A 13588-nucleotide genomic window follows, 5' to 3' on the forward strand; every position below is an offset into this window, starting at 1 on the left:
AAATTTAAGCTTCTGTGGAACAGATTTTCAAGGCTGCAACTCGGTCCTCTCTGCATACTTTTTACAAATTTTACAAATTTTATACTTTTGCCTTGGCTGAGGCTTCTTTTGGAAGAAAGGTTCTTCAAGCGGTGGTGCCTTCGGTTTAGGCCTGCTGTCTTATTCTCCCTCCCTGTTCATTCTGTGTCCTCTAGCTTGGGTATTGGTTCCCACTAGTAATTGGAATGACGTTGTGGGTTCTTCATGTCTTAGGAAAGAAAACAAAATGTATGCTTACCTGATACATTTCTTTCCGAACATGGAGAGTCCACAACCCCACCCTTAATTAAGACAGTATTTTTTGTTAAACCTCCAGCACCTCTACACCTTTGTGTTATCTTCTTTTTCCATTTCCCTTTGGCTGAATGACTGGGGGTCATGGGTAAGGGAAGTGATACTTAACAGCTTTGCTGTGGTGCTCTTTGCCGCCTCCTGCTGGCCAGGAGTGAATATCCAACAAGTAACTGGAATGACGTCGTAGACTCTCCATGTCCGGAAATAAAGACATTTATCAGGTAAGCATAAATTTAGTTTTTGTCGGTTTAGAGTAAGATTGAAGCTCAGTTTAGAACAGTAAGATTTCTTTTTTTAATGGTATCTTGCAACACCGTTTCCCTTTTATATTTTAGCGGCAAGAGCGATTTGCGGACAGATCACTTTTAGAAATTGAGAAAAGGGTAAGTTTAAATCAGAAGCCTTCACATATGTATATATGTAATTGGGTGCCTGGCATCATGTTCTGTGTGAAAGAGGAGAGCTAGCCCCACCTTCTGATTTTGATAATAGCTATATGGTTCTATCAGTGATGAGCACCTGAACATGTCATCCTGCATTTTAGTGTTTTTATCGATGTGCCTGTTTAGAAGTCAGACCACCTAAAACATGTGAGTGCAGTCCTTATAGCAGGTACCTGCTTCCTGGTGTCAGATCCATCATTTAGAAAGGGATTACCCCCTATTTTATATAAGGGGGTATTGTGTGATGTCAATACTATTCTTAGGTGATAGGGGCTCATTTGAATCATTCTCACCACATTGATATAAGTACATTAAGCATTAAAAATTGTCATTTTTTTTGTAAAATGTACATTGTTTTTGGTGTCCAGGAATATACCTGCCAAAACTCCTTTTGAGAATGTTTGCTCTATTTCCTTTTTTTAGCCATTTACAGACAAATATAAATTAGCTCCTGTTCCGATTTAATCATTGTGTAGAATGTTATAGGGTCTGGGTTCTGAAACCTGCTGAAGTCCTGAGTAAAACTGTGTAGTGCATGCATTGTTTTTGTAATTGGCTTTCATACAATTTCATACCTATGGCTGAGAACTTATATTCTCTGAAATTTACAGAAATATCTTGTACATTTTTTTTTATTTTTTTTTAAATGCATTATTTTGAAAAATGCATCATATAACATCTTAAAATGTATTAAAGTTTGTTTGCTTTATCCTCTTCCTTGAGACTAGAAATAACATGTTTTTATAATTTTTTATTTTGCAGTACAGGCAGTCCTCGGGTTACAGACATCCGACTTAAGTACAACTCGTACTTACATACAGAGAAAATAGAGCTTTATCGACAATCCTTCTTTCCAGGATAATCCAAAATACTGAAAATCCAATTGTCACAAGGACAGAAAGTGATGTGAAATTTTCTGAACAGGGGCACAGATAGCAAAACAAACTTTATCCTATGCTATCCAAAACAAAAAAAAAAATGTTTGGCTAGTTTCACCTAAAAAAAGTGCCTGTTCCAACTTACATACAAATTCAACTTAAGAACAAACCTAAAGTCCCTATCTTGTACGTAACCCCGGGGACTGCCTGTATATAAATAATGTATTAGTAGAAGCTGTGACATATTGAATCTTTTATTCCAAAGCTACAGCTTTCTGAAAATATAAATGAGTTTCTAGGTGACTGAAATACAAGAACTTGTGATGAAGATGACAAGGATACATGTTAGGTTTTGTCTTTATATATTCAAAGAAACTAAATTGTTTTATAAGTAATAGTGAAAAATATTAATGCAGATATTTCCGTTTAGCCGATACATAATAAATCCCCATTGAAATATTTAGGCCTAGATTTAGAGTTTGGCGTTAGCCGTGAAAACCAGCGTTAGAGGCTCCTAACGCTGGTTTTAGGCTACCGCCGGTATTTGGAGTCACTCAAAATAGGGTCTAACGCTCACTTTTCAGCCGCGACTTTTCCATACCGCAGATCCCCTTACGTAAATTGCGTATCCTATCTTTTCAATGGGATTTCTCTAACTCCGGTATTTAGAGTCGTTTCTGAAGTGAGTGTTAGAAATCTAACGACAAAACTCCAGCCGCAGGAAAAAAGTCAGTAGTTAAGAGCTTTCTGGGCTAACGCCGGTTTATAAAGCTCTTAACTACTGTACTCTAAAGTACACTAACACCCATAAACTACCTATGTACCCCTAAACCGAGGTCCCCCCACATCGCCGACACACGGAAAAAAATTTTTAACCCCTAATCTGCCGACCGCCACCTACGTTATCCTTATGTACCCCTAATCTGCTGCCCCTAACACCGCCGACCCCTGTATTATATTTATTAACCCCTAATCTGCCCCCTCAATGTCGCCTCCACCTGCCTACACTTATTAACCCCTAATCTGCTGACCGCAAAGCGCCGCCACCTACGTTATCCTTATGTACCCCTAATCTGCTGCCCCTAACACCGCCGACCCCTATATTATATTTATTAACCCCTAATCTGCCCCCCACAACGTCACCTCCACCTGCCTACACTTATTAACCCCTAATCTGCCGACCGGAGCGCTACTATAATAAAGTTATTAACCCCTAATCCGCCTCACTAACCCTATCATAAATAGTATTAACCCCTAATCTGCCCTCCCTAACATCGCCGACACCTAACTTCAATTATTAACCCCTAATCTGCCGACCGAATCTCGCCGCTATTCTAATAAATGTATTAACCCCTAAAGCTAAGTCTAACCCTAATACTAACACCCCCCTAAGTTAAATATAATTTAAATCTAACGAAATTAATTAACTCTTATTAAATAAATTATTCCAATTTAAAGCTAAATACTTACCTGTAAAATAAATCCTAATATAGCTACAATATAAATTATAATTATATTAGAGCTATTTTAGGATTTATATTTATTTACAGGTAACTTTGTATTTATTTTAACCAGGTACAATAGCTATTAAATAGTTAAGAACTATTTAATAGCTAAAATAGTTAAAATAATTACAAATTTACCTGTAAAAGAAATCCTAACCTAAGTTTCAAATAAACCTAACACTAGACTATCAATAAATTAATTAAATAAACTACCTACAATTACCTACAATTAACCTAACACTACACTATCAATAAATTAATTAAATACAATTGCTACAAATAAATACAATTAAATAAACTAGCTAAAGTACAAAAAATAAAAAAGAACTAAGTTACAAAAAAATACAAAAATATTTACAAACATAAGAAAAATATTACAACAATTTTTAAACTAATTACACCTACTCTAAGCCCCCTAATAAAATAACAAAGCCCCCCAAAATAAAAAAATGCCCTACCCTATTCTAAATGACTAAAGTTCAAAGCTCTTTTACCTTACCAGCCCTGAACAGGGCCCTTTGCGGGGCATGCCCCAAGAAATTCAGCTCTTTTGCCTGTAAAAAAAAACATACAGTACCCCCCCAACATTACAACCCACCACCCACATACCCCTAATCTAACCCAAACCCCCCTTAAATAAACCTAACACTAAGCCCCTGAAGATCATCCTACCTTGTCTTCATCATACCAGGTTCACCGATCGGTCCAGAAGAGCTCCTCCAATGTCCTGATCCAAGCCCAAGCGGGGGGCTGAAGAGGTCCATGATCCGGCTGAAGTCTTCATCCAAGCGGGCCAGAAGAGGTCTTCCATCCGATTGAAGTCTTCATCCAAGCGGCATCCATCCGGAGCGAAGCGGCAGCATCCTGAAGACCTCCACCGCGGAACATCCATCCTGGCCGACGACTGAACGACGAATGACGGTTCCTTTAAATGACGTCATCCAAGATGGCGTCCCTCGAATTCCGATTGGCTGATAGGATTCTATCAGCCAATCGGAATTAAGGTAGGAATATTCTGATTGGCTGATGGAATCAGCCAATCAGAATCAAGTTCAATCCGATTGGCTGATCCAATCAGCCAATCAGATTGAGCTTGCGTTCTATTGGCTGTTCCGATCAGCCAATAGAATGCGAGCTCAATCTGATTGGCTGATAGGATCAATCGGATGGAAGACCTCTTCTGGCCCGCTTGGATGAAGACTTCAGCCGGATCATGGACCTCTTCAGCCCCCCGCTTGGGCTTGGATCAGGACATCGGAGGAGCTCTTCTGGACCGATCGGTGAACCTGGTATGGTGAAGACAAGGTAGGATGATCTTCAGGGGCTTAGTGTTAGGTTTATTTAAGGGGGGTTTGGGTTAGATTAGGGGTATGTGGGTGGTGGGTTGTAATGTTGGGGGGGGTATTGTATGTTTTTTTTTTACAGGCAAAAGAGCTGAATTTCTTGGGGCATGCCCCGCAAAGGGCCCTGTTCAGGGCTGGTAAGGTAAAAGAGCTTTGAACTTTAGTAATTTAGAATAGGGTAGGGCATTTTTTTATTTTGGGGGGCTTTGTTATTTTATTAGGGGGCTTAGAGTAGGTGTAATTAGTTTAAAATTGTTGTAATATTTTTCTTATGTTTGTAAATATTTTTGTATTTTTTGTAACTTAGTTCTTTTTTATTTTTTGTACTTTAGCTAGTTTATTTAATTGTATTTATTTGTAGCAATTGTATTTAATTAATTTATTGATAGTGTAGTGTTAGGTTAATTGTAGGTAATTGTAGGTAGTTTATTTAATTAATTTATTGATAGTCTAGTGTTAGGTTTATTTGTAACTTAGGTTAGGATTTCTTTTACAGGTAAATTTGTAATTATTTTAACTATTTTAGCTATTAAATAGTTCTTAACTATTTAATAGCTATTGTACCTGGTTAAAATAAATACAAAGTTACCTGTAAAATAAATATAAATCCTAAAATAGCTCTAATATAATTATAATTTATATTGTAGCTATATTAGGATTTATTTTACAGGTAAGTATTTAGCTTTAAATTGGAATAATTTATTTAATAAGAGTTAATTAATTTCGTTAGATTTAAATTATATTTAACTTAGGGGGGTGTTAGTATTAGGGTTAGACTTAGCTTTAGGGGTTAATACATTTATTAGAATAGCGGCGAGATTCGGTCAGCAGATTAGGGGTTAATAATTGAAGTTAGGTGTCGGCGATGTTAGGGAGGGCAGATTAGGGGTTAATACTATTTATGATAGGGTTAGTGAGGCGGGTTAGGGGTTAATAACTTTATTATAGTAGCGCTCAGGTCCGCTCGGCAGATTAGGGGTTAATAAGTGTAGGCAGGTGGAGGCGACGTTGTGGGGGGCAGTTTAGGGGTTAATAAATATAATATAGGGGTCGGCGGTGTTAGGGGCAGCAGATTAGGGGTACATAAGGATAATGTAAGTAGCGGCGGTTTACGGAGCGGCAGATTAGGGGTTAATAATAATATGCAGGGGTCAGCGATAGCGGGGGCGGCAGATTAGGGGTTAATAAGTGTAAGGTTAGGGATGTTTAGACTCGGGGTACATGTTAGAGTGTTAAGTGCAGACGTAGGAAGGGTTACCGCATAGCAAACAATGGGGCTGTGTTAGGAGCTGAATGCGGCTTTTTTGCAGGTGTTTGGTTTTTTTTCAGCTCAAACAGCCCCATTGTTTCCTATGGGGGAATCGTGCACGAGCACGTTTTTGAGGCTGGCCGCGTCCGTAAGCAACTCTGGTATCGAGAGTTGAAGCTGCGTTAAAAATGCTCTACGCTCCTTTTTTTGGAGCCTAACGCAGCCTTTATGTGGACTCTCGATACCAGAGTTATTTTTATGGTGCGGCCAGAAAAAAGCCGGCGTTAGTTTTTCGGGTCGTTACCGACAAAACTCCAAATCTAGGCCTTAGTGTCTGAAGGGTAACCAGTTACTTTTTATATGGCCTAATCTTTTAATGCTGATTGTGTATTTGGCAGCACTGTATGTCCTGTACATTATACACTCTGCATTAATGATAGTTTATTCTTTCGTTCACTCAGATTTACATTAGTCAGTTTGTTTTTTTAATTTATTTCACTAAAACTTCTGCAATCATGCACTTAAAATATTAAGGACTTTTCCACTGTTTGTGCCTGGCTTCCTCTAGTCTCACCCAGTTTTTTTGTTTTTTTTTGTTTTTTTTTACAGCGTACTGGTTGGGATTTTTTTTTTTTTTTTTTTTTTTTAAAGGGGAAAATTGTAATGCATTTAAAAGCAATAATATAATTTGTGGTAGCATGTTCTAATCACTTGTAGTTATGACTTAAAGGGACATGAAACACACATTTTCTTTCATTATTCAGATAGAGCAGTGTTTCCCAACTCCAGTCCTCAGCTTTAAAACAAGCTCAATTGTGTACAAGCTCAATTGTGTAAAAATTAGAATATCGTGCAAAAGTTAATTTTTTCACTAATGCAATTTAAAAGGTGAAACTAATATATGAGAGAGACTCATTATATGCAAAGCAAGATAGTTCAAGCCATGATTTGTCATGATTGTGATGATTATGGCTTACAGCTCATGAAAACCCCAAATCCACAATCTCAGAAAATTAGAAAATTACATGCAATCAATAAAACAAGGATTGTACATACCTGTAGAACAATATCGGACTTCTGAAAAGTATAAGTATACTGTATGTACTCAGTACTTGGTTTGGGCCCCTTTTGCAGCAATTACTGCCTCAATGCGGTGTGGCATGGAAGCTATCCGCCTGTGGCACTGCTAAGGTGTTATGGAAGACCAGGATGCTTCAATAGCGGCCTTCAGCTCTTCTGCATTGTTCGGTCTCGTGTGTCTCATCTTTCTCTTGGCAATGCCCCATAGATTCTCTATGGGGTTCAGGTCAGGCGAGTTTTCTGGCCAATCAAGAGCAGTAATCCCACGGTCACTGAACCAGGTTTTGGTGCTTTTGGCAGTGTGGGCATGTGCCAAGTCCTGCTGGAGAATGAAGACGGCATCCCCATAGAGCTAGTCTGCGGAAGGAAGCATGAAGTGCTCCAAAATCTCCTGGTAGACGGCTGCGTTGACCCTGGACTTAATGAAGCTCAGTGGACCAACACCAGCAGATGACATGGCTTCCCAAATCAACACAGACTGTGGAAACTTCACACTGGACTTCAAGCATCTTGCAGTGTGTGCCTCTCCTTTCTTCCTCCATACTCTGGGTCCTTGGTTTCCAAATGAGATGCAAAATTTGCTCTCATCAGAAAAGAGGACTTTGGACCACTGAGCAACAGACCAGGTCTTCTTTTCTTTAGCCCAGGTAAGACGCTTCTGATGTTTGTTGTTCAGGAGTGACTTGACAAGAGGAATACGACATTTTAAGCCCATGTCCAGGATCCGTCTCTGTGGTGGCGGCTCTTGTGAAAGTCCCCAACACTTTTAAATGGCCTTTTCCTTACAATCCTCTCCAGGCTGCGGTCATCCCTGCTGCTTGTGCACCTTTCTTTCATGTAATTAGCAAGAGTCCATGAGCTAGTGACGTATGGGATATACATTCCTACCAGGAGGGGCAAAGTTTCCCAAACCTCAAAATGCCTATAAATACACCCCTCACCACACCCACAAATCAGTTTTACAAACTTTACCTCCTGTAGAGGTGGTGAAGTAAGTTTGTGCTAGATTCTACGTTGATATGCGCTCTGCAACAGGTTGGAGCCCGGTTTTCCTCTCAGCGTGCAGTGAATGTCAGAGGGATGTGAAGAGAGTATTGCCTATTTGAATTCAATGATCTCCTTCTACGGGGTCTATTTCATAGGTTCTCTGTTATCGGTCGTAGAGATTCATCTCTTACCTCCCTTTTCAGATCGACGATATACTCTTATATATACCATTACCTCTACTGATACTCGTTTCAGTACTGGTTTGGCTTTCTACTACATGTAGATGAGTGTCCTGGGGTAAGTAAGTCTTATTTTCTGTGACACTCTAAGCTATGGTTGGGCACTTTTATATAAAGTTCTAAATATATGTGTTTAAACATTTATTTGCCTTGATTCAGGATGTTCAACGTTCCTTATTTCAGACAGTCAGCTTCATATTTGGGATAATGCATATGAATAAATCAATTTTTTCTTACCTTAAAATTTGACTTTTTTTCCTGTGGGCTGTTAGGCTCGCGGGGGCTGAAAATGCTTCATTTCTCTTGTTAAGTGTGTTCAGTCCATGGGTCATCCATTACTTATGGGATATATTCTCCTTCCAAACAGGAAGTTGCAAGAGGATCACCCAAGCAGAGCTGCTATATAGCTCCTCCCCTCACATGTCATATCCAGTCATTCTCTTGCAAGTCTCAACAAAGAAGGAGGTCGCGAGAGGAGATAGGAGTTTTTTTTACTTATTCTTCAATCAAAAGTTTATTATTTTAAAATGGCACCGGAGTGTGCTGTTTTTTCTCTCAGGCAGTATTTAGAAGAAGAATCTGCCTGCGTTTTCTATGATCTTAGTAGGCGTAACTAAGATCCACTGGCTGTTCTCGCACATTCTGAGGAGTGGGGTAACTTCAGAAAAGGGAATAGCATGCGGGGTACCCCGCAAATGAGGTATGTGCAGTAAAATATTTTCTAGGAATGGAATTGACTAAGAAAACACTGCTGTTACCCATATGATGTAAGTACAGCCTTAAATGCAGTAGTAGCGACTGGTATTAGGCTGTTAAATGTATGCGCAATTGAGTTATTTTCTAGGGACTAGAATTTGACTGAGAAAATACTGTTAATACTGTAATAATGTATGAGCCTTAACTGCAGTGGAAGCGACTGGTAGCAGGCTTAGTGATAACTTTGCATAACATTGGAAAAGTTTGTTTTTAAAACGTTTACTGGCAGGATATTCGTTTTGTGAGGTACTTTGGTGATCTTTTTGGGCATGATTTTTTCCATATGGCTAACGTATATTTCTGCATAGAAACAGTTATCAGGTCTCCCACTGTTGTAATATGAGTGGGAAGGGCCTTTTTTTAGCGCCTTGTTGCGCAGTTAGATTTCTAGCACAGTCTTCCTGCTTCTTCCTCCTTGATCCAGGACGTCTCCAGAGAGCTCAGGGGTCTTCAAAATTCATTTTTGAGGGAGGTAATCAGTCACAGCAGACCTGTGACAGTGTGTTTGACTGTGATAAAAACGTTAAATCTTTAATTGATTATCCGTTTTTGGGTATTGAGGGGTTAATCATCCGTTTGCTAGTGGGTGCAATCCTCTGCTAATTTCATACATTTACTGTTAAAATTGTTGGCTATAACTGAATTAGTTCATTGTTATTTCAACTGTGACAGTTTTTTTGTGTTTTTTTAAAAGCCCTGCACCGTTTTTTTCTATTGCTTGTAAATTTATTGAAATATTTTTTCCAAGCTTGCTAGCCTCATTGCTAGTCTGTTTAAACATGTCTGATACAGATGAATCTACTTGTTCATTATGTTTAAAAGCCAATGTGGAGCCCAATAGAAATATGTGTACCAATTGTATTGATGTTACTTTAAATAAAAGTCAGTCTTTACCGGTAAAGAAATTATCACCAGACAACGAGGGGGAAGTTATGCCGCCTAACTCTCCTCACGTGTCAGTACCTTCGCCTCCCGCTCAGGAGGTGCGTGAGATTGTGGCGCCAAGTACATCAAGGCCCTTACAAATCACTTTGCATGATATGGCTAATGTTATGAAAGAAGTATTATCTAATTTGCCTGAGTTAAGATTCAAGCGCGATAGCTCTGGGTTAAGGACAGAGCGCGCCGATGACACGAGAGCCATGTCCGATACTGCGTCACAATTTGCAGAACATGAGGACGGAGAGCTTCATTCTGTGGATGACGGATCTGATCCGGGGAGACCGGATTCAGAAATTTCAAATTTTAAATTTTAAGCTTGAGAACCTCCGTGTATTGCTAGGGGAGGTGTTAGCGGCTCTGAATGATTGCGACACGGTTGCAATCCCAGAGAAATTATGTAGGCTGGATAAATACTTTGCGCTACCGGTGTGTACTGACGTTTTTCCTATACCTAAAAGGCTTACAGAGATTATTAACAAGGAGTGGGATAGACCCGGTGTGCCCTTTTCCCCTCCTCCGATATTTAGAAAAATGTTCCCAATAGACGCCACCACACGAGACTTATGGCAGACGGTCCCTAAGGTGGAGGGAGCAGTTTCTACTTTAGCCAAGCGTACCACTATCCCGGTGGAGGATAGTTGTGCTTTCTCAGATCCAATGGATAAGAAATTGCAAGATTACCTTAAGAAAATGTTTGTTCAACAAGGTTTTATATTACAGCCCCTTGCATGCATTGCGCCCGTCACTGCTGCGGCGGCATTCTGGTTTGAGTCTCTGGAAGAGGCGATTCGCACAGCACCATTGGATGAGATTATGAACAAGCTTAAAGCACTTAAGCTAGCTAATGCATTTGTTTCGGATGCCGTTGTGCATTTAACCAAACTAACGGCTAAGAACTCCGGATTCGCCATCCAGGCGCGCAGAGCGCTATGGCTTAAATCCTGGTCAGCAGATGTGACTTCTAAATCTAAATTGCTTAATATTCCTTTCAAAGGGCAAACCTTATTCGGGCCCGGCTTGAAAGAGATTATTGCTGACATTACTGGAGGTAAGGGCCTCACCCTTCCTCAGGACAGGGCCAAATCAAAGGCCAAACAGTCTAATTTTCGTGCCTTTCGTAATTTCAAGGCAGGAGCAGCATCAACTTCCTCCGCTCCAAAACAGGAAGGAACTGCTATTCGTTAGACAGGGTTGGAAAGGCAACCAGTCCTGGAACAAGGGCAAGCAGGCCAGAAAACCTACTTCTGCCCCTAAGACAGCATGAAGAAAGGGCCCCCTATCCGGAAACGGATCTAGTGGGGGGCAGACTTTCTCTCTTCGCCCAGGCTTCGGCAAGAGATGTCCAGGATCCCTGGGCGTTGGAGATCATATCTCAGGGATACCTTCTGGACTTCAAAACTTCTCCTCCACAAGGGAGATTTCATCTGTCAAGGTTATCAACAAACCTAATAAAGAAAGAGGCATTTCTACGATGTGTACAAGACCTCTTAGTAATGGGAGTGATCCACCCGGTTCCGCGGACGGAACAAGGGCAAGGTTTTTACTCAAATCTGTTTGTGGTTCCCAAAAAAAGAGGGAACTTTCAGGCCAATCTTGGACCTGAAGATCTTAAACAAATTCCTAAGGGTTCCATCGTTCAAAATGGATACTATTCGAACCATCCTACCCATGATCCAAGAGGGTCAGTATATGACCACAGTGGACTTAAAGGATGCCTACCTTCACATACCGATTCACAAAGATCATTATCGGTACCTAAGGTTTGCCTTTCTACACAGGCATTACCAGTTTGTAGCTCTTCCCTTCCCTTCGGGTTAGCTACGGCCTGAGAATGTTTACAAAGGTTCTGGGCTCGCTTCTGGCGGTACTAGACGACATTCTGATACAAGCGTCAAGTTTTCAAAATGCAAAGTCTCATACAGAGATAGTTCTAGCATTTCTGAGGTCGCATGGGTGGAAAGTGAACATGGAAAAGAGTTCTCTGTTACCACTCACAAGGGTTCCCTTTCTAGGGACTCTTATAGATTCTGTAGAGATGAAGATTTACCTGACGGAGTCCAGGTTATCAAAAATCCTAAATGCTTGCCGTGTCCTTCATTCCATTCCAAGCCCATCATTAGCTCAGTGCATGGAAGTAATCGGCTTAATGGTCGCGGCAATGGACATAGTGCCATTTGCGCGCCTGCATCTCAGATCGCTGCAACTATGCATGCTAAGTCAGTGGAATGGGGATTACTCAGATCTGTCCCCTTTACTAAATCTGGACCAGGAGGCCAGAGATTCTCTTCTCTGGTGGTTGTCGCGGGTTCATCTGTCCAAAGGAATGACTTTTCGCAGACCAGATTGGACGATTGTAACAACAGATGCCAGCCTACTAGGCTGGGGCGCAGTCTGGAACTCCCTGAAGGCCCAGGGATCGTGGACTCAGGAGGAGAAACTCCTCCCAATAAACATTCTGGAATTAAGAGCAATATTCAATGCTCTTCTAGCTTGGCCTCAGTTAGCAACACTGAGGTTCATCAGATTTCAGTCGGACAATATCACGACTGTGGCTTACATCAATCATCAAGGGGGAACCAGGAGTTCCCTAGCGATGTTGGAAGTCTCGAAGATATTTCGCTGGGCAGAGTCTCACTCTTGCCACCTGTCAGCGATCTACATCCCAGGCGTGGAGAACTGGGAGGCGGACTTTCTAAGTCGCCAGGCCTTTCATCCGGGGGAGTGGGAACTTCACCCGGAGCTATTTGCTCAACTGATTCTTCGTTGGGGCGAACCGGAGCTGGATCTCATGGCATCTCGCCAGAACGCCAAGCTTCCTTGTTACGGATCCAGGTCCAGGGACCCGGGAGCAGTGCTGGTAGATGCACTAGCAGCCCCTTGGGTTTTCAACATGGCTTATGTGTTTCCACCATTTCCGTTGCTACCTCGACTGATTGCCAGGATCAAACAGGAGAGAGCATCGGTGATTCTGATAGCGCCTGCGTGGCCACGCAGGACATGGTATGCAGACCTATTGGACATGTCGTCCTGTCCACCATGGTCTCTGCCTCTGAGACAGGACCTTCTAATTCAGGGTCCTTTCAACCATCCAAGCCTAATTTCTCTGAGGCTGACTGCATGGAGATTGAACGCTTGATTCTATCAAAGCGTGGTTTTTCGGAGTCGGTTATTGATACATTAATACAGGCTCGGAAACCTGTTACCAGAAAAATTTACCATAAGATATGGCGTAAATATTTATATTGGTGTGAATCCAAGAGTTACTCATGGAGTAAGGTTAGGATTCCTAGGATATTGGCTTTTCTACAAGAGGGTTTAGAAAAGGGTTTATCCGCTAGTTCATTAAAGGGACAGATTTCTGCTCTGTCTATTCTTTTACACAAACGTCTGGCAGAGAATCCAGACGTCCAGGCTTTTTTTCAGGCTTTGGCTAGGATTAAGCCTGTGTTTAAAACTGTTGCTCCTCCGTGGAGCTTAAACTTGGTTCTTAAAGTTCTTCAGGGTGTTCCGTTTGAACCCCTTCATTCCATTGATATTAAGCTTTTATCTTGGAAAGTTCTGTTTTTGATGGCTATTTCCTCGGCTCGAAGAGTCTCTGAGTTATCTGCCTTACATTGCGATTCTCCTTATCTGATTTTTCATTCAGACAAGGTAGTTCTGCGTACTAAACCTGGGTTTTTACCTAAGGTTGTTTCTAACAGGAATATCAATCAGGAGATTGTTGTTCCATCATTATGTCCTAATCCTTCTTCAAAGAAGGAACGTCTTTTGCATAATCTGGACGTAGTCCATGCCCTGAAGTTCTACTTACAGGCAACTAAAGATTTTCGGCA

General features: G+C 41.0%; 1 protein-coding gene across 4 annotated transcripts in view; it reads left to right on the top strand.

Moving 5' to 3' along the window:
• Nucleotides 1-13588, top strand: part of PPP1R12A (protein phosphatase 1 regulatory subunit 12A) — an 875274-nt gene that overhangs the window by 776243 nt on the left and 85443 nt on the right. For all 4 annotated transcript variants that reach the window (XM_053716754.1, XM_053716755.1, XM_053716757.1 and 1 more), the window contains one exon: nucleotides 669-716. In XM_053716754.1, the coding sequence (XP_053572729.1) occupies nucleotides 669-716 (48 nt within the window). The remainder of the gene's footprint in view (nucleotides 1-668; nucleotides 717-13588) is intronic.

The sequence above is a fragment of the Bombina bombina genome, chromosome 6 (assembly GCF_027579735.1).
Source record: "Bombina bombina isolate aBomBom1 chromosome 6, aBomBom1.pri, whole genome shotgun sequence".
Classification (NCBI taxonomy): domain Eukaryota; kingdom Metazoa; phylum Chordata; class Amphibia; order Anura; family Bombinatoridae; genus Bombina; species Bombina bombina.